At 43.8% G+C, this 21949-nt stretch overlaps 1 protein-coding gene across 2 annotated transcripts in view; it reads right to left on the reverse strand.

Annotated features, from left to right (window-relative positions):
* Window positions 1-15017: 15017 nt before the first annotated feature.
* The window catches only part of SMAD2 (SMAD family member 2), a 41790-nt gene continuing 34858 nt past the window's right edge, over window positions 15018-21949 (reverse strand). For both annotated transcript variants that reach the window (XM_010160705.1, XM_010160707.1), the window contains 3 exons: window positions 20790-20927; window positions 20471-20615; window positions 15018-16947 (listed from right to left, as the gene is read on the reverse strand). In XM_010160705.1, coding sequence (XP_010159007.1) covers window positions 16824-16947; window positions 20471-20615; window positions 20790-20927 — 407 coding nt within the window. In that variant the 3' untranslated portion in view covers window positions 15018-16823. The remainder of the gene's footprint in view (window positions 16948-20470; window positions 20616-20789; window positions 20928-21949) is intronic.

Below are 21949 nucleotides of genomic sequence, written 5' to 3' on the forward strand. Positions count from 1 at the left end.
TCACCCGGGACAACCGCGGACACCCCGCCTGCAGCCGTACCATCACCGCCCTCACCACCTTCTTCCTGGAGATACTGACGCTCGGCAGAATCGATCCTCCAAGCGCACTGGGCACTTCACGCTGCTCGTCGTATCGTGGCATCCCCAGAAGTGGTACCCGAACACTGCGCAGCCTCTTCCTGTCCGAGAGGGCATGGAAATGCTGCTGGCAAGCTCTGCCTGGGGACAGGGGGCACCGTCTTTCCCCTTGGGAAGGCCGTATCACCAAACCACACTCCGTGCACACTGGGCACTGGACAGACAGCTGGGCTGGCCACCATCTCCCATTCCCTGTTCTCTGCTGCCATCAGGTGGATCTTTGGTTTTATTGAGGATTGCAAAATCCCACTGTGTTTTCCCTGGGTTTAACCATCTTGGCCACGGGCAGTAGATTTCCCTGGCCTTTGGTCATGCAGGCAGAGACATGGGAGTCCAGAGACATGGGAATGTTCTGATATTTTCCCCCTTCCCAGGAACAAGCTGATTTTGGACCCCACAGAGAGCTGGCAGTACCCCACATGGAACGCTGCTGGGTCTTGGCCTTGGCTCTAGGGCAGTGTCTGGACCCAAGCCCACCAGATTGACTAGTTTTACTGTTCCCCTTAGCCATGCCATCAGCATCTCCCTTGCAGATCTCACCCCAGGAGAGGCAAGATTTTAAGCAGCGGCAGGATTTAGCACTAGTACCCACCTTGGCATGACCCCAGGGCCAGATTTCCGGCACATGCTTGTTCAGGATTCAGCAGCTGCCAGCAGGGATGCCCAAGTCAACACAGGGCAGGATCCCTGCCAAGAGGGATACCACACCCTTTTGGAGGTCTTCTGCTGGCAGATGCCCTGGACGTGAAGCTGCTGGCAGAGACAGAAAAGCAGTGCGTGTCCTCATCTCCCAGCCAGCTTTGCTGAGATAATCATCCAGCAGCCAAAAGCTGCCACAGGCAAGGACCACTCCTATCTCATACCACAAATGCATCTTCTTCGTGACGTGCCCTCCCACATGACTTCTGAGAATTGCTTCAAACTGCAGCACAGGTAAAGGTTTTTGGCATTGTTTTGCACTTCCTGTGGAAAGCAGTAGATAATTTAAAAGTTGTAAATCACTATTTTCCATGCCACAGCAGGAGCGCTGAAAACCCAGAGTATTATCTCCGCACTGAAATTTGGACAGATAGCATGCACGTGCAGAAAAACTTCAGTATTTTGATGGAGGCGTCACCCAACCTGATACTGCTCAGCCCCGGGATGCTGCCAGACGTTTGGTGCTGACGCAGTGTGGGACGAAGTGTTGCCTACCACATGGACCAACGTGCTGGTTTTGTACCGCAGTCGGCAACAACGATCCCAGCTCGTTCACTAACCTTTCACAGGGCTATACCAAACAAGGGCTACAGGTGCTGCTTCCCTGTCACCACTGAGCATCCACCTCTGGTGCTCTATTCCCGGATCCTTCATCGCATTTCCACCCCTTCCATCGCAGATGAAGTCTCCAAGGAAAGTTTTCCCACTGATTGCATCTCCTCTGCATGCTCGCTCCCTGGCTGGCCAGTAGATACTAGTTCACCAGTGGTGAACCAGACAGAAGAGAAACAGAGTAATCACAGAACCCTTCAGGTTGGAAAAGACCTTTAAGCCCACCAAATCCAACTGTTACCCCAGCACTGCCCAGCCCAGCACTAACCCATGTCCCTGAGCACCTTGTCCACACGGCTCCTAAATCCCTGGCACAACTTGAGGCCATTTCCTCTTGTCCCATCACTTGTCACTTGGGAGAAGAGACCAACCCCCCTTCTCTGCACCCTCCTTTCAGGGAGTTGTAGGGAGCAATAAGGTCTCCCCCGGGCCTCCTCTTCTCCAGGCTGAACCCTCCCAGCTCCCTCAGCCGCTCCTCACAGGAATTGTGCTCCAGACCCTTCCCCAGCTCTGTTCCCTTCTCCGGACAAGTTCACCTTGCAGCAGGGGCAGGGTAGTGTCATGGAACTTCCTTCTAGGTGGCCCCAGAAGATCCTGCAAGGCTGAGCATCCTCTGTTACACACAACCTAAACTGGTGAGGGGGTTCAAAGGGCTGTGGCTGCAGAGAACCGTGACTAACGGCACAGGCACACTGGTGCCAAGTGAAAAACCACCAGAGTCATTTTCAATTTAGGCAGAAAAAGCACAAAGCAGCAAATTTGGATATCGAAGAAGGTAAATTAACTTTTCCCAGTAGGTGTTTACAATCTATGCGTCATCAAGAGAAGACTCTTCCCATCCTTGTGGAAAGAGGAGCTCGGGAAGAGGCGTCGGTGCAGGAGCCAGCCCCACTTCGTGAAGCACCAGCAGCACCTCTGCTGAGCCACAGTCGGAGCCTGGCGAAAGCAACACAAGAGAAGCAGCCAGAGAAGGTGGCTCCTACTTTCCAGGTATGCAAGGTGCTCGTGGCCTGAAAGCCCTCTGTCAGCTCCCATTTTTCCTCTGCCTCTAAAGTAAATAGGATGCTCAGGCATTGACAAAAGACTATCAGCAGAAAGCAAGGTTAAAAAAGCAATAATTCAGCCAGTTAACTGCCATCGCTGTTGCTTCCCATCTCTGCATTCTTGATAAACAAATTCATAACAAGATTTTACTGCTCCGTTCCCTGGAGCGGTCTATTAGTCTGTCGTTCAACATGCACTACCAGTCGGAGCCGAGCTCCCACAATACAATATCCCTCAAGATGATCTCCTTTGCATTCGTTATGATGTAATTATGTTAATTATCCAGCCGGCTTTGATATCCTCATATTTTCCAGGAGGTTTATGATCAAACCTGTTCCTTTAATTTACTTTCCCTGCCATCGGAGCCGGGGTGTTTTGATCAGCTCTGCCACACGTACGTCTCTCTGCGGGTTGTTGGGGCTCGTGAAGGCCATGGGGAGCTTCGGCATAACTTTGTCCCTGGATGACAAGAATTTTAAAAATCCCTTCTCCTAACTAGCATTTAGCCAACGTTTGATGGCTTCTCCCATCCATAACATCACGGCGATAATACCCATGCATTTCAAGGTTTTTGTTTCGGTTTTCGTTTTTTTTGTTTGGGTTTTTGTGGTTTATTTTTTTCAGCCTAGTAGATTTCTTGGGAAACATTCAAACATTTACCCTTCCATTTCCAATGAAGGCCTTGCCTGTTAGATTAACACTTATCTGTGCAAAAAAAAAAAAAGAAAACAACCTAGAAATCTTGGAGGCCAGACCCTTAGAGCTAGCATAACACTGCTGCATATTTTAGAACTGACGCAGCAACTAAGAAGCTTGCTGGAATTAATTGCTTTAAGTAATTCATATGAAAAAACATCATTTGATATGAAAATCTCATCATTTTCCTTGTTGCCTGAAATACAGCATGGTTCCAACCCTACCAGAGCGGATGACCCAAAGGTCTTCTCTTTCCATGAGTGTTAGCTGACTCGGGAATATCTCCTTTCACATTAGCAAAAGTTTCAGTGTACATGCTCTGTAGGATACGGGTCTCATTAGCATTCTCATTTCAAACTGTGTGCTTTCTTTTTAAAAAAATAAAAAAAAAAATCTGAATTTTCATGGCTTGGGGCTACCACAGATTTTTCTCCCCATTAAACTTGATTTAAATACCAAGAACCAAGTTGGCCGTAATCATAATAAAATAAGCAAACATGACCCACATCCCTTTTTAGAGGGTTTTTCGGTGTGCATCATTTCCATAAATTCCTGGTGTGTGTGGTGGCCTTTAGTACTTTGTGATTTGAAAGCTTTTTCACCAAATACTTCCTGTTTATTTTTTCCCCTTTGCTATTGTTGAGCTGAATTGCCTCATGTTGCTACGTGAGAAAAATTATGTGCTTGGCGATATCCTACAGGTTTATTCAAGGGCTGTGCAGAGGTTTTATGTCACAAGCTCTGTGTCTCCCTGCAACAGTCCCAGTGCAGCTCTGGAGATCGGAAAATGCTGCAGGGAGTTCTTCAGAGCCGGAACCAGCACCAGAGCCACCCACAACTCACTGCATGGACGGATGCAGGTGCATCACACCTCGTTCATTTTCTGCTATCATGCAGAAATACATCTCCAGAAGACTCCATGCAAGCAGGTGGGACGAGGATAACCAGCATGCACACATGTTCCCTCCATGAAGTTGTTTCACCCACATGACTGTACCTTCAGGTCATAATTCACCCTCATCCCAGCGATTTCAAGTCCAAAGGGCAGAGGGTCAGTGCTCCACGCCAATCTCAAGCTGCTCAGCTCGACGTTGCATCGACCCTCAAGGCTTCGGAGACAGCACGCTGCTTGGGGAAGACATGAAAGGTGACCCACAATGCACGCGGGAGAAGGAGACACCGCGGCTCCTTCAGCTTGAGGGAAAGGACCTGGTAGCTGAGCCTGGTGATGGAGGCACCTTGGCAAGATGGCAGCAAGCCTCAACGCACCCTCCTGGGCTTTCCTTGGAATTGCCAAATTCTCACCTTGCAGCAACAGTTACAAATGACCCACCAGAAAAACCCTGAAACGGGAGAACATTCCCAAGATGAAAGGTGCGAAAGACAGAGCCTTAGAGGTGTGAGGCTTGGGGAAGGAAAGAAGACTGGTCTCTTGGCCCAATTAGACACAGTCTTAGAGAAAATGCAGGTAGACTCTGAAGGAACAACCTTCTCTTGAGAGCTAAGCTGTGTCAGCCATGAGTTGTCCGATTCCCCCTGCCCTCCCACCACAGGCTAAGGAAGCAGATGTAGGAAACAGATGCCCAACCCACCGGGAGGCATGGGGACAAAATGGATCTTAACAGAGCCAAGAGGGAATCCCAAGCTGCTGGCTCCACCAGGTATCCCAAAATAGCCAGAAGCTGCAATAGTGAGAGGAGAAAGCTGCTCATAGGAGACCTCCCTTCCCTATCTGCAACCTCTGGTGCTACAGGGGAAGAGCAGTTAGTGAATCAGGAGACCCCGTAGGGCATCCCAGCTGTGAGGAGCAGTGTTTTAGCATCGGGATGAACCAAGTGGGCAAGTCTGTCTCAGGAAGTCAGGGAATAAACCAGATGGATTTCAATGGCCTCAACAGTTTTTACCAGACTGTGATACGTATCTCAGAATCACAGAGGGGTTTGGGCTGGAAGAGACCTTAAAGACCACGTATCTCCACCCCCCTGCCATGGGCAGGGACACCTTCCACTAGACCAGGTTGCTCCAAGCCCTGTCCAACCTGGACAGTGCCAGACTGCCTCCAACCTGCTCCAGTGACTAGAATCATCAGAGCATCATCCTGCCTTCCTCAGAGCTCCAGAAACAGCAAAGCTCTGGGTATCAGCCCCGGAGGAGTTCAGCCATGCAATCTGAAACACGCGAGAAAGACCCTGGGCACGAACCTACTCAGAAGCAGAAGCATCACCTCTTCCCGGTCACATGGGAAATAAGCAAGCTGGGTTTATTCACACTGGGCTAACTCCACATCACATGCCCTTGAAGTAGTTTCAGAATAGATCTCCCACCTGGGGGAAAAAAGGCAAAAACTCTACTCCGTTCACCTCCTAGAGCATTCAAGGACAAGCAGGAGGGGAGCTGCTGAGACAAGCAAATCCTGTTGTCTTCACACCAAACCCACAGGGAAATCGGGACTGCCTGACAGAGGAAAAGGTAATCTTTTTGATATAGCAAACAGCGGTTGACAGACCAGAAATCTTTGCATGAATGCCTTTTAAAACAGCTCAGAGCTTTAGGGCACAAATGTGAAATTTCTGCATCTACCAGGACTATGCCAAGGCTACTGAAGTCAGCTGTATGAGCTACTCCAACCAGAAAAGATGGTGTTTGCTAACACCAACCTGGGGAGAGACAGGCTTTTCTTCCCAACCACCAAACGAGTCTTGCCACAGCACGGGTGGTGGCCAGCTTGTTGTGGGAAAGCCTGGCAGGAGAGTAAAGAGAGTGCAGCTCCATCTGGGAACACCTGAAGAGAAGCTCACATATACGAAACCTCATGTGAAGAACAAGGACCGCGTGGCCGGGAGCAATAGGCACCACCCGAGCAGGGTGGTTGGCTGGGACGTCAACTGCAGAATCAAGTTTAGCACAGAGGAAACCTTGCCCGTAGGAAGCCAAGGTTGTCTTGCTAGGGAGTCACAAGGTGGTCTAACAAATTCCATGCCCATAACCATGTATGACTTGAATCAAGCTTGGCACCTACCTGAGGCCACAAGGTCTTACCTGCAACCACTGTAGGATGTCTTCAGAACATGTTTTTGTGGCCTTTTTCCAGATTCTAGCTGTCCTAGGCTTTGAGAAACCTAGGGTCTTGCACAAACCAACTTGAGAGGGGAAAATGACACAACTCAGAGATGCAGACCAAGATACTGTTTCCCCAGATTAAAAGACGAGGCTGGAGAGTTAAAAAAAATAGCATAACACAATTTCTGGAGGACAGAACAGTCTTCCTGTTAGCAGGTAGGGAGAGGAGTGAAACCATGAAGGGGTTTGGAAGCGGCCTGAATTCATACAACAGCTTTGAAAAAGAGAAACGTTCACACCCAGACAGAAGTTATTGTGCCGTATATAACAACAGCTGGAGGAACTTCAGAACTGAATGACCACTCTGAGTGCAGAGAGTCGGAGCATCCTCTTGTTATATGGGAAAGGAAAATTCAAAGTGAGAAATATTCAGTGGAAAACTTGTCAGAAAAATTTAATTTAGAAATAGCTGGAAACACACGGGGTGACATAAGCTCAGGGAGGTTGCCTGGCTGGAAAGACGACCAAGGGACCAAACTGTCGGGGTTGCTTTTATTCAACAGCCCCATGCAATCAACACTTTTCCATGTAACATTTCAACTCTGTCAAAAGTGCCTGGACTTTTCTTTTTTCCCCTTCTTTTTTTTTTTTTTTTTTTTTTTTTAACCCAAAGCTAATGACATTTGGTTAGTTCTTTTGTGCAGATTGGAAACTATCAGCTAGTATTGCTTAACAAAGGATTTCTTGATATTTTAAGTTCCTTAACATAATCAACAAAGCTACCCCTCTATTTTTTTAAAGAGCAGTAATTTTCAAAGGACAAAGTTATTGTCAGTGCAACTCTAAAGCCAAGGTGCTAATTTACTTCTGTTCTTCCAAACTTCCTCACTCTTACAGGCACCAGGTGATATTTAAAACGCCGCTGGCAGAGAAACAGCACGTGTCACTGGTCATTCTCACCCACCTTCGCTGTGAGGTGAGAAGTGCACACAGGCTGTTTGCTCTGGAAACATGCACTGGGTTGATGCCTAAGGTCAGACGAGCTTGCTTATGTAAGGAACCAAGGTTAGCAAGGGTCCTCAGGCGTTCTGCAAAGCAGCTTTACCCTTATGGTGAGCAAGGGCAGCTGATAGTAGTGTCACATCTGCAGATTCCAAGACTACCAAGAATAAAAATATTCGGTCAACCGATGTAAAACTAGTTTCATAAATATCAGCACCTGTTACTCATTATTTTGCCTCTTTGAAGAAGACACTTTCCAATTTCAGCTGGTCAGAAGGCCAACCCCATCCTGAGTTAACCTGGTCAGAGTACCTTCACCATGGCCTCATTAACTAAGGACAAGAGAGCCACCCTTATGGTCTCATCGAGCTGAGAGCAGACCAATTCCACAGGTCAAAGGAAAGGGGACGCAAAGCAAAACATATGTCTGAAGTCAGACACAAATCACTTCAAAGTTTCCGTGGCTCAGAGATATGGTCTGCCAACGGTGGTACCCTCCCAAAAAAATCCTGTGGCTTAGTGAAACCAGCCTGAGGCTGGAAGGCAGGAAGATGCGGGTTTTCATGCCGGCTCTGCTGCTGCATCATGGGGTAAAGGCAACCAAGAAATTCCCCAGGATTTTAAACTTACAGGAAAGTACGTGGGGTTGACACACACAAGAAGTACTGTAGGACTCCAGCAAAACAAGGGCATAAAATACTGCGCACTGACTGCACTTACCTGCTTTCCATCTTCACACAGATACCGTTCCTCACACTCTACCTCGGCCTCCCTTGGCACTCCTCCACACAAAGGCTTAACGGATCATTTTCCCCCTACTCCTCCATAGTTGTGGAGGTTTAATGCCTGCGCTGAGAACCTGATGCCTCTGCGTATAAAACCACCCATGCAAGCCCCTTTTAAGGGACTGCGGCTGAGAGAGATCATAATCCTGAAATTATGATCATGTTACCTCTTTCCCGTTCAGTATCAGTATTTCACCCCTTTTTAATCTTCACACTTAATTAGTTCTCTTCTGCAGAAGAGAGGCTCTAAGGGACTTGGCTTGTGATAGAGGCCGCGTTGCCTTGAGCACATGGGTACCAGACCACAAAACACAAGATGATGCCAGACTGCGCAGTGAAGGGCTGCGTGTAACCAATGCCAGCCAAAGTATGGGACGTTTAAGATTATAGAAGGAGAAGGAATAGCTCCTCTATGCTTCACAAGGCATGTCTTAGACATCATGAGTTTTGGAATTAGATAAATCACAGGTGGGGAAAAGCCCCATAGCTGGAGCTCCATGGCTGCAGACACGCCAGTATTAGCATCCAATACATGAAGTTTGGCTTGAACTGGAACTGCTACTTAAACATCCCATGACATGGGATGAAGTCCACCAATTCCTCCCTGATGCTCCATGGTTTCAATCCAGCTGCACGTTCTCTTAACATCTTTAAGACTGGGCCTAATATTAAAGGATTACAAATGTATTTCATAGAATCATAGAATAATAGAATGTTTGGGTTGGAAGGGACCTTAAAAATCACCCAGTTCCAACCCCCCTGCCATGGGCAGGGACACTTTCCCCCCCCCCCCTGCGGTGGGGAGGGACCCCTTCCACAAGGGGTAACAGGTTTAAACTGAAGGTGGGGAGATTGAGATGGGACATCAGGAAGGAATTCTTCCCGGAGAAGGTGGGGAGGCACTGGAACAGGTTGCCCAGAGAAGCTGTGGATGCCCCATCCCTGGAAGTGTCCAAGGTCAGGCTGGATGAGGCTTGGAGCAACCTGGTCTAGTGGAAGGTGTCCCTGCCCATGGCAGGGGGGTTGGAATTAAGTAATCTTTAAGGTCCCTTCCAGTCCAAAAACTCTGTGAGTCTATTTTTCTATGAAATAAGGTCTGAGAGAGGGTACATGCGAATGCACATGTGAGAAACGGGACTACTCAGCTTCACTCTGTGCCCTTGGGACGGCACCAAGATCAGAACTACCTTCAGAGATGCACCGAGTTAATTTCTTACATTGCACAAAATTAGTAATTCAACCGATGGCTAACCTGTTTTCAAGTGTCTTCCCTGCAGACAGGACACCTTCACCATACCGTTCCTCAGCCAAACTAAACTACACAAAAAACCGGGGTGTGTTGACCAAGAAACTAAGAACATAATACACATTTATGATCAAGTGTTCTACACCTGAAATTAAGCCTCTTCGAGCTTAACTTCACTTAGGCTCTGGTCCATCAGCCAGGCAAGTTTCAACGCAGTAACCTCAGTCAGAATACAAAATATTTAGACTGTTACTTGCACACTGATTCCTTTCCTACGTCCCCCCCATTTTTAAGTAGATAACTTTGAAGATGTTTTTTTTCCTTCCCATTTCTAATATGAATTTCTGCTATTGGCAAATAAGAATTTTGGGAAAAAAGTCCTCTTTTAATATTCTTCCTCAAGTGCTCAGAAAAGGATAGTGTTTTCTCCACATTTAACAAGCACAGCTGCTGTTTGTCGGGCAAAAATCCACTAACTTTGTATTTAAGCATTTTTAGAATGAAATCAGGAGACAAAGAAGTCTAGCAGAGTGTCAGCTACACTCTGCTGAATCCCTATTAAAGAAAAAATCCCTAAAAAAGAAAATCCCTCCTCCCCAAACCCCACAAAACACCTACATTTCAAAGGATGAGATAAACTATTTGCCGAGGAGCACCTGAACAACCCCTCCCAAGGACTGTCTGAGCATTCTCATTAAAGAAAAAGCAAAATTCTCTTCTCCAGAATCAAAATTCATTTATGTACTACAGCAAACCTCTTCCCACAGAGGTTGTGGGCTTTTTATTGCTATGTATTTGTAAGACTGCTTCTCCTTGTGATCAGGTTAGCAGTCTCTTCCATCCAGTCCCAGGCTGCAGGACAAGTTGTGTCAGTTCTTCAGACCTGAGCTCATGTTGCTCCTCCAAGGACTAGGCTGAGCCTCAGCTTTGACAGAAAAAGAGATGCAAAATGGGAGTCGTGCTCCCCTCATCCCTATTTCCACTAAGTCTGCTCCTGTGCTCCAACTCCTTCAGTGCTGTAACAAAAGGAAAACCAGTTTTATGATCTCTAACTAGCAGATACATAGCAAGAGCGTTCAGATAACTGGTAAGGGTGCTTTGTGACCGCCTATCACTGCTGGCGCTGAGCATCAGCCACTCGTTTTGTTTTTCAGCTCCACCCCTTTTCCTGTTCTACTAAACCTCAGTATATTTCTCAGTCCTGGCTCTTTGCCCATTTTAATTTCATACACAACATAAACCTCAAAGTCTGAGTACATTATGAAGATTTTTCCCTCACATCAGTACTAACATCAGCGTTGCTAATAGCTGTGGTTTCTCCTCCCACTGGTCACTCAGACTTCTGAAGCTGTAAAAGACAGATAGTGCACTTGTCTAGAAAAGGGGTTATTGTTCCTAAATTAGTGTTATCATTTACAAGGCTTAACTACAAAAAGAGGAGAGAGGGTTTAAGTTGGCGCATGAATGTACGTGTCAGTGCTGTCTATGCACCTCTTCTGCAAAGCAGGATCCTGTTAGGTATGTCCAGCCTGGAGGATGGACGTTCTCCAGAGCAACCCTAGTCTCCCCACTACAAATCTAGCTCCTTCCCAATCCTCCTCTACCAAAGTGTTTTTGCGATTCAGCAAACCACTTACAAAATACACAGGAACTCATCCTGAAGCCCTTTCTTCACTCTTAGACAGCAGTCTGGGTAGTGAACATGAATTCAGCCCTCCAGCAGACCCTGTTGAGCTCTTACCCACCTACACTGGCAGCAGAGACAAGCCCAAGCTCCATCCGCCTCTGAACAAGCACGCGAGGAAGCACCGTACAGACCCACAGCACAACTTGGCTCAGGCCCCTAAGAAATGTCACTAGGACCTGGTACCTGAGCTAACATCTCCTCTGGTAGCAGAGTCCTTCCCCACATGGCATCACTCGGATTTCCACCAGCTCACAAGTTTCACCTCTGCCTGGCACTGCTTCGTGACAAGATAAATTTTGCTCTTCTCAGGGGTTCAGTAGCATCAAATCTTGCTTCTCTCCCAGGAAGCGAGCCTCTGCTACCTGAGGCTTATTTTAACCACAGGCTCCATCAGTGATTCCACAGGAAAAACAAAAAAATACACCAACACCCAGCTGTGAAAGCCCTGGGGAGCCCATGCTGAATAACCCCGCCCCACCCCCCAACCCCAAATCTTAGCAGCTTAACCACATCTTTCACTCAGTGAATCCTGCTGATCAACTCTTGGAGCACGTGCAAGACAGAAGAGACAGGACTTCTGGAGTGTTTCTAAATTCAATATGCGCTAGTTTTACTTTGAATAATTGACGAACGTAGAGAACCTAAGCCTACCTCTGTACCACTGCTGGTCCAACTGTTTCCTAGCTCTGAGTTTGGAGTGTGTGACAACCGCGGGAAGCCTGCAATTCCCTGGTCCAAAGTACGGCTCTACAACTTGACCTGCCTCTACTCCAGCTTCCTGGCAAACTGGCCAAATGTTGAGGCTCCAGCTTCCCTGTCTTGTTACTCCTTGATCGACCACCTAGACACCTCCTTTCAAAGGTGAAGTAAGAACTGAGGGACAGCACCCAGCCCTTCACCTGAAGATAAACTGCCACTGTAGGCCACCTAAGCTTCATGTTTTTCTATGCTTGGTGCCACAACAGCTGTTCTTGGAATTTTCTTCAGAATGAAAAGGCAAGTGAGCAAGATTCCAAGCAAAGATGCTTTAAACTCAAATGGAATTTGCATCCTTGGGTACACATTGCTCGTAAGCTCAATTAATTCATGTGGCACACATAAATTTTTAAAGACACCTTACTACACCTTCAGACGAGCAAAGAGCTAGATGCTGTTAACAGAAAAATCAAGAGTGACAGCAGCTTTGCTTCAACTGTTGTGAATTAAAAGCGAAAAATATAAACCCGTGGGGCTGGCGCATGTATGTCCTTTGCCACATTGGATCCTGTTCCAAAGGAACAGAAGAAGCAACGGGACTTTACTGCAATCCATTCTGACTAGATCTTCTGGGTGGGGGAAAAGGATCAAGAGCATCAAGGTCTGACATCTTTACATAACCATTATGTGTCACTCATTCTTTTTCCTGCCAAGTAACTCGATTTAATCCTGATTACAGGTAATGAAACATCAGCTAATGTAACATCAAAGACTGTTCTCAGCTTTGAAGCCTTGATTCTTGTTTTCATAGCTGTGACAATCTAGTACTAGAAACTCACTACACAAACTGTGCTTTCCCAGGAGAAGAAACAGCAATCCCAAGAGACATTTGTACAGGGGAGAGAAACAGAAAAGATGACCAACATGACTGAAGGTTATTTTTAAATGGCCTCCTGTAATACAGTTTATGATGGTTATTTACTAGCCAAGCTTAAGGGGTCAGGAAAACACACATTTCACTAAAATACTTTCTTAATAGTAATAAACCCTCAGACCAGCTGCAATTTAATTCCCTCAGCAGGTCCTTCTAGAAGCGCTTTCTAGCACAGACAGCATGCTACTTGTGATATATGTAATTCCTCACACGGACACAGTGTGCAGAGCTTGTATTGAAGCTTCAGTGTCCCCTAAATGAGATTACAGTCAAACTTGTTTTGGTAAAAGGAACACTGCTTCACACTCAAGTAAAACACTGTGTGGGTGGAGTATAGTAAAATCCTGTATTTCACAATATTTTAACTCAAAACCCAGCTGCAGTAAGATTTCAATTTGCAGTGCTTAAAAAAAAAAGCTGTAACCACAATGAAGTATGACAAGTTTGAAGGTTAAAACAAAAACAGTTTAGTGCGGCAACAATTCAGAGCTGCAGATGATTATCAAACCCCCAAACTTCACATCCTCCCACCTCAACATGAAAAGTTAAGTTGGCCACATGAAAATAAAAAGCTTAGTGAAGGTAGTTGTGATTTCTAGTTTTTAGTATGTAAATTAGTTTAAAGCTATTATTCCTAAGAATCTGACTACTTTGATAGCACCCACGAACCTTTTAAGGCAGATATTCATGCTTCACGCACAAATCTGGCACCTCAGCCTCTACCAGAGACCAATTCAGAGTCCCAGATTCAGACTTTACCTCTCCCTGGAGGCCTTATCTCTCCATACACAGGGCGTATGAAGTTAAAATTTTTTACACTCTTTGCCTGCAATCAGTCTTAAGGAGGTTGAAGTTCTGATTAAGCACAATGTCCTGAATAAGAACAAGAAAACCCCACAGCTCTCACCACATTCCGGGATTGTGTAACAGCACCTGGAAGCCAAAGGACTCCGTGCAAGACGCTGAAGTAACGGTGGAGAATTCCTGTTGCAGAAAGCTTACCCACCTAGAAAGCAAACATGAACAATGGAAGGGGGAAATACAGGGGTGATGTTCTACTACCAACTCCCACAGATTAAAGATGCAAGACTCCAAGCATTTGACATTGTTCTTGAAGACCCAACCCTGGCACTGGAAAAACTCCTGCATTAAGGAGGGTTTTTCTTTTGCAGGGGTGGGTTCTGAAGTGTCAGCTCGGTGCATCCCAGCTTCTCAAAGGCAATGCAAAAATAGGTTTCAGGCTCAGGTGTTTACATCAACTACCTGATTTTTGATTACTTGGCTTTGGCAATACTATGAAAATGAAGCTCAGACAGGGCTAGTGACAACAGAGATCAGAACCCAGGCATTGGAATCCCAGCCCGAACTTAAGGCAACAGTTACATACAGAGCTTTTCCAGCCTGACCATACAGATAGGCAGCTGGCTACCCATACTTAAAGTATCTCCAGTTGATTGCTCCCTGCTTAGTAAGTATTTTACTTCATAAAACATCCTTACTGAAAAAAAAAAATCCCTTTTCGTTTGTACTTTGGACATCAGTGCTTCTGACAGGCAGAGGAGGGATGAAGCTACGTTCCTTATGTACCACAGGCATTCTGCATTAAGATGCTTGAGCAGGCATGGGTCAGATTTTGATAATCAGTGGGATAAGTCACAAAGGCACTGGATTAAGAAACAGGAGTAGGTTAAAGTTACTCAAGAGCTGCCAAAGGCATTTACAGGCAATAAGGCGAGCAAACGTGTTGAACACGGGTAAGTTCTCTTGTTCCACTAAGCTGTGGCTGAAACAGTATTGGCAGGAGAAAATATTTTAGATGGTACAAACAGAAGTCAAAAAAAGTGACTTCTACGCTGACTGAGATGGCCCTGCACGCAGGCAGGGACGCAGTGCTACAGATAATGTCTGCGGTGTCCTTGCAGACTACTTGGAAATACACCCCAACAAAGTTACAGCCAAGGTTATTACCGTGTTCAAGGCAAAGCCAGTCATACCGCCGTAACTGAACGAACATACAGAAATCCACAGCAAGGAGACAACAAAATTAGGTCACCCAACTAATGCAAGTTGTAGCCTGCTCGTAAATGCAATGGAGTCTTTCATGCGGACAAGTTGCTCTTACCTAACTGTTTCACAGATTAAAGTAAACATCTGAGCTAGTTGGCTGTAATTTCATTGTGGAATAGAAAAGCAACTGCTTTAATAAAGTGGATCCGGAGCAGAAGCCTGCATCACTCAACACACACAGATGCAGAACCTCCACTATAGCTGTTTAACGATTCTGACATCTAAACTGTACCTTTCCAGCCACAACATCCAGGACATTGTGTAATTTATTTGGATGAGCTAGAACGATTCCTAACCTTCAAAAGAAAATATATGCAGCAATTAATAAAAAAACCCAAAACCCAACCATCATGAGAATTAAAACTTTTATTAGTGTATTCACATATTAGGCAAATGCAACACGCATGAAGCTTATTTCTTAGGTTCACAAGTTCTACCAATACATTAGTCTACTGGTAAAACTAGCACAAACTGGTAACTGCTTTGCCAATTATTTTAAAGGTGTCTGGCCCACTTTTTCAAGGCTTGATTTTTGGTATTGCTTCCTATGCCCTAGTCATTATGGCATAAAATTATCCATCACTATCATCAATTCAGTCAACTGATTAAAAGCTGTAACACTGGCCACATTTTTGTTCTCAAAGCTAAGTTATCACTAGCTGTACTTACAAAGTACAGGACTAGTGTAATGGATGAAACAATGGGAAAAAACAGACAAAGGCAATCCTGCTACTGCCACAATAACAAAAGAATGACAGACAGCTAGATCACAAGATTGTTAGTAAGATGTATATTTTTCAAGTCAGAATAACCCTTCTATACAGTTTCCCAACCCTTCCCCAACCCAGACTTATTGGTAGAATATATTTCAGAATATTTTTAATATGGTGCAGCTGTAGTGTCCAAGGGTTCACAATAACATGCACTGTCACAGAGAACCTAGAAGTCCTCCTTCGCTGGTCATACCTCAGCAACCACTATCCTAGAGATTTTGCAGAAGCAACTACTTTTAATAACAAGGCCCATTATGACATAATGAATGTGTATGATCTGGTATGTAAGTAAGCTATACAAAGCCACTCAGATCAGAAATTTAAATTCTGTCACTGAAATACGTTAAGAAGCTGCATCTATTTAAAACCTATTTGAAAGAGTCTAGTTTAACCCTGGGTAAACTGGGATTTTTCAAGGTATATGGCTCCAAAACCTAAAAACCATTATTTTTAGTGACATCTGTTTAATTAAAAAAATACAGATGTAAGGGGTAAGCCAAAAACCTTATGTACTTAATTCCAGTATCCAATGCTACAGTAAATTCTCATTCCATGAGAAAACATTCCAATTTCAATGATTCAAAGTACAAAAAAGTCCTGAATTACATCAGTGCCAGCAATACTGCTGGCAACAGACGCATCAACTCAGATGGGTTGGGAAAAGTAGACTCCTAGTGTGATGGATACTCGGAATTTATAATATGAATTCATTTTAGGCCCCATTAAGCATATAAAGTGTCCTAAGATTTCACAGATGAATCTCAGGACATTTCTTTCCCATCCAATGGAGGGATTTTCTTTTTCTTTAAGAAGGCAGCAAAAAGTTAAGCTTTTCTACAAGGAAAGTCTGCTTTTTATGTTTAGGACAACTTGAAAACCTGCTTATATAAAAAAATAGAAAAGAATAAAGGAGTAGAGTCTTGGAATTTTATGACAGATTTGCCCCAATCAAAGAAACAAACAACTACTTATGGGAACTAAAATGTAGAACAGCACAAGATTGTGATATCTGAGATCATGATACATTACCTGTACATATACTTAGCTATTCATGTTATTGATAAACCATTAGGACACTCAATTATATACCCAATAAAAACACCATTAAGAGTCTTTAGAACTGTCCCTTCTTCTTTCTGAAGAAGGCATTTCTATACACTAAATTTTCATCTAGTATCAGAGTATAGGAAACAGAATCCACAAGGTGCTTTAATTGATGAGACCTCAAGTGCTGTTTTTCTTTCTTTTTTTTTTTTTTTTTAAAAACCTTTTTGGATAGTAAACAGTTCATGGGGACCACACACAAATACTACGACAGACGAGCTGTTATATTAAGTCTGTTGAGTGGACTCGACATTTAGCCCCGGTAACGGAGGAAGGAGTTTTACGACATGCTGGAGCAGCGTACTGAAGGGGAGCCCATCTGAGTCAATACTTTGTCCAACCATTGTAGAGGTCCATTCAGGTGAAGTTCAATCCAGCAAGGAGTGCTTGTTACTGTCTGCCGCCTAGAAAGTGAAGCATAGCAAAGTCAGGAAGTAGGTCTGGCTCTCCATCATATGATCAAATGTGTTTCCATCCATATCTACTACAAAGAAAGATAAAAATCTGCAACCATTATCGTAACTGTTACTAACCATTTTTCAGACAGTTGTTGAAGGAAAATAAAAAAGCAACAAAACCCCCGAACACCCCATGTCTATAAAACACATCAATAACTGCATGCTTGTCCACAATCCATCAAGAATATTCTGCTCTGGAGAATAAGGTAAGAAGAGCAGCATTTGCTTCACGTGCCACACCAAAAGCCTTACTTCTAAAAAGAAATTCAAAATCGAAGATCGCTCAACCAATCTGGTGTTCACATCACAGATATCCGCGTGCCGCTGCACCTCAAGCTTCAGGGAGTCTGCGCGCATAACTGCGTTTGAATTTTGCAGACAGCTACTGAGAAATACGGAACAGAAACACTTGGCTCTGCACTGCCAGCATGGCCAAACAGCCCAGTACTACTGCAGTCATATAAAGTCTGGCTTTTTGGAGCAGTGGACAAGATAAATGTGTAAGGAAACTGCTAGATGTTGTCAGAAACACTACGTCAAAACACAGTGTGTGGTTTTACTGTGCTAACTGATGCTATCTCAAAGGAACACCAAACTTTATCTCTGATTTCCTGTAATCTTACACTTCTACATGTGTTTTGTACTGTAACATCCTGGCAAAAAAAATTTCAGTATAAATTTTGTTTCCCTTGTCTGTAGTTTTACACAAGTGAAGCCCTTAATTAAACACCATGTAGAAAGCCCCGGTAAAGCTGAAGGACTGACTACCATAAAAACTTAATTCACTCTCCCATATATCCTTGTTTCAGAGACCTGTTATTCAAAACTCTTCCCTCTCATCTCCAAGGTAAGGAAATGAGTACTGGACATACTCTACCTGAGAAATCCTGTTATTTCACTGCACTCACTCCAGGCATGGGAGTTTTCCCAAACTAGACAGGCAAGACTACATTTACTAGGAAAAACTGGCTTAGCAATTCTAGCTAACCCAAAGTCAAAGCAAGAAGGCATTAAGGTTCAAAGGCAGCAGATCAGTCAGACACAAATTTAGCCCCTTCGTTCTTACTGTGAGCACTGCAACCCTTGGCTTTAAGGAAATCTGTTTATATTAACGGAGGAACTGAACAGGCGGGAAGATTAAGCCAGTGAGAGGATGGATTTAAAAAGTTATCTGTGGTTTCATATTTTCTAAGAAAAGAAAGTGGCTGGGGTCTGTGCTCTCTCAGCACTCTGAAAACCATTGTTATCTTAGCCCCGAATGCCTACACCAGAACAAAGTGATCCAATAAAAGAACAATCTAAACCACAGGAAATATAATTCCATTTCGTCTCAAATCCTCTCCCAAAAAAGGAAGTTCATTATTCCACCGCTGTCAACTCCCCTATGATGTGTTCCATAACACACTTCCTCAAAATTTTATAGCTGTTTCTGTTCAACAGCCCTGCTTGTGCACTGCACTGGCAAACACTGATAAAATCACTTAGCAGCCATCTCAAAGCTAAAACTCAGCCTCTTCTACCCAGGATTTCCAGTTCACGTATCACTAAGACTCCTTGCTGTAATCACCCCTACTTAGCTTTCTTCAGAAGATGATCCTAGCCCTGGATAATTCCTCTAGTAATGTGAACACTTGATTGCCGATCTGAACTTCTACCACCATTCTCAGTGTAAGCCAACACGTATCCAGCAAAAAGCTATAACCTATGTTGTCTACCAAGCTTACAAAATCTACCACCTTGCCATAGCTACACCTTTACACTCACACGCCAGAGGCCTAAAATGTAGAGTAATGCTTTGCCTTTGCAAAAGTCTGTTCTATGAGAAATGTTCCTAACGAAGCACGGAAGTCTGAGCAAGAATGATGGATTTTACCCCATTTCCTGGTCTATTTTGACAATTCAAACAACATTAATTTAAATTCAAGGTTGTGTTTGCAGGAACAACCCCTTTTTGCTTTAATCACAACTGCAGCATAACTCAAGTCTTGTGCATCAATATTTTATTAGCACCATCTTGAACAGTGATGTGAAGAAACTAGTTCAGCATTATGTCAGTACTCATTTCTGTGCTGTTTTGGCAGCGTTTCCACTGCAGCTTTGTCAACCTTACGATCTCTGAAGGGTTTAGAGACTACTAACAAACAAACAACATTCTCCCTCCTTAGAAATAACTTTACCAAAAGCCTCCCCACTGCTGCAACCCAGCACTTACACTCCATCCACTTGTCTCCATATAATCTGACTGATTAAGCCTTTCTTCTGTTCTGATTTGAATGTTGCATTTAATTACGCATAAGTGTATACATACTCCTTTTGAGCCAAATCCAACAGTTCTTTACACCTGAGCCAGATTCTTTCTTGTGTACCTCTTGCTAACAAGGAGGCACCAATTTATTCCATTACTCAAATTTCTCATTTAATCTAATTAGGCCTTTACAAAATTGGCTTCATTTAGCCAAGAAGCCTCCCCCATGTACCGATGCTGCAATATACATATATGTATTTCAAGAGCAGATAAAAGAATCAAAACCCCAGGATTTACAACCTATATGCCCTTGTTCAACTTCAGAAATGACAGAGATTTAAAAACCCAATCATTATGTATTGCAATAGGGCACTGGTACGTCAGACTTCTGTTCTTTCAGTGGACAATTTCTAGAGAGGTTTAAGGGATTTGTTTAAAATCACACCTCTAGCTTTCCCAAATAATGAAAACTTTCACACTGCTCAGTTAGAATTTTCTTCCCAAATTCCTGTACTGCATTGAAAACAGGCACAGTCCCCAACTGTAACTCTTAGGTTGTGCTAATAGAGAATACAATTGGAATCTGTTCAAAAGCAGATAAAAGACTATTTTTTTCAATCAAAAAACTGTTTTTAGCAGTTCATTGTGTAAACACAGTCATCTTAATACTACGAAGTTTTTTCCACTACAAATTCCAAAATATTTACCATCCCTTAAATGTGTGTTCTCCAACTGTTTTATTCTGCCGAATGCACTCCGACTCCAGTTCTTTCCGTAGGGTGGTATCAACTGCAGCCCACACCACAACCTAACGACTCATTATACTCCACTCAGAAAAGGACAGAGACCAAAGCGAAGTACAAAACTTTGTACACCTCACAGAGAGCAAATACTCTCACAGCACAAACTGTGAAACTTCTAGATGTTGTCAGTAGTTTCACCACAATAAGCAAGCAAGTCGGAATAAGCAAGGAAATGGAACTTTGGTGACATTCCTTGCTCAACAGCTGACTTGAGTGCAATAATAACAACAGTTTACCGGTCTTTATGACTTACCAGCTCCATAGCTGAAGGGGAGAAAAAGGAAAACGTGTTTGACTTGCAGAGAGCATACCTACAATAGCAGTAAGAAGCCTGTATGTATGGCTTTCAAGCCGGACAGAAATAGTGTATTAGTGAAAGAAGAAAAATGATTAAATTTAAAAGCCAAGTTATTTATCTTACCTGTATTCAGCTCCCCATCCTTTAACAAAACTCATTCGTATGGTACACATTCTAGTAAGCTGATATACGGCTTCAAACCCTTGATTCACAGATTGGGCCAGAAGAGCAGCAAATTCTTGGTTATTAAAGATTTTTAGATTGCATCCTGTGAAGAGAAAAAAAAAAGTCAAAAGGCTGCAATCGATGAACACTTGTGTTTGCTACGCAGAAGCCTGAAACTGCAAAGAAACTCCTTCTAGGTAACAAAAGGAAAGCAAAAATCATCCAGTGAATACATTCACTGGATACTTTTGCGTGAGACCTTTGGTAGGCTACTAACCTGGTGGAATTTTGCACACAGTTGCAGGATGCCAGCCATATCTTTGATTACAGTTGGGGCTCTGAACAAAAATCGCACTATCGCTTAGGCACTCGGCAAAAACTTCTCCACCAATGTAATAGAGACGTACTCCTCTTCCTGCAGCAAAATTCAGAGGAATTCAAGTTATGGTATGACCTCAGCAGATTAACGAAACAAGTAATTATTTTGTTTCAGAGAAGGCCAAGGTTCTTCTTTACAACAGAAACCGATTATCTGAAGGATGACACTCCTGGGCTGACAGCTGTAGTAGGAGCAGAACGCAATTAACTTGCATTTTCCTCCACAAACACACAGGATTTGAAGGAGCAGCAGAGTAATTTTTGGTCAAGAGTAAGATAGAATTTTCTACCTGTGTAGTGGTTTGTTACCAAATCCAGGTTAGAAAGCAGTGTTCACTACCAAATAGCTTTTTCACTTAAAGAAATACCAACATAGAAATAAAAAGATTAGTTTCAAAAGAATTAAAACTTGTGCCAGTATTAAGTGTTGTACGTGAAGTGGCATAGGCCACTATGGGAAAAAAAGGAAAACAGTACTTCAATGCTCTGCTTACATTCATCCACACTATTTCACAACCCCTTCTCTGTACTACTTGACAAAAACAACAGCATTTCACTTAGTCCTATTACAAAAAAATACCCGTAAGAATTGTTCACTTTTAAATTGGGATCTTTTTTCTTTCAGTGGAAAAAAAATCCGATGTGTTATATCTAGCACAAGTAAGAGAGGTAATGTGTAATTGATCTCCCGAAGAAAACTACTCATCAACAGGTCCTTTAAAGGCAACAGTTTCTCTTCCCCTTTTTCTTTGAAATTATTTTTCAAAACAACATGCAAGCTGCTTTATAAAAAAAGTAAGAGCTCCTTACATTTTTGCTTTTTTTCACCAGTGATGATTTTGATCAGTCAGCACAGGCATAGCCTGGTGTTCTGGACATCTACAATTTTATTGGACAAGTATTTGGATTTCATCATAGAATCACAGAGGGGTTTGGGTTTGAAGGGACCTTAAAGACCACCCAGGCCCACCTCCTGCCAGGGGCAGGGACACCTTCCACTAGACCAGGTTTCTTCCCGATATCTAACCTAAACCTCCCCACTTTCAATTTAAACCTGTT

The sequence above is a fragment of the Eurypyga helias genome, unplaced genomic scaffold (genome assembly GCF_000690775.1).
Source record: "Eurypyga helias isolate BGI_N326 unplaced genomic scaffold, ASM69077v1 scaffold14161, whole genome shotgun sequence".
Lineage (NCBI taxonomy): Eukaryota > Metazoa > Chordata > Aves > Eurypygiformes > Eurypygidae > Eurypyga > Eurypyga helias.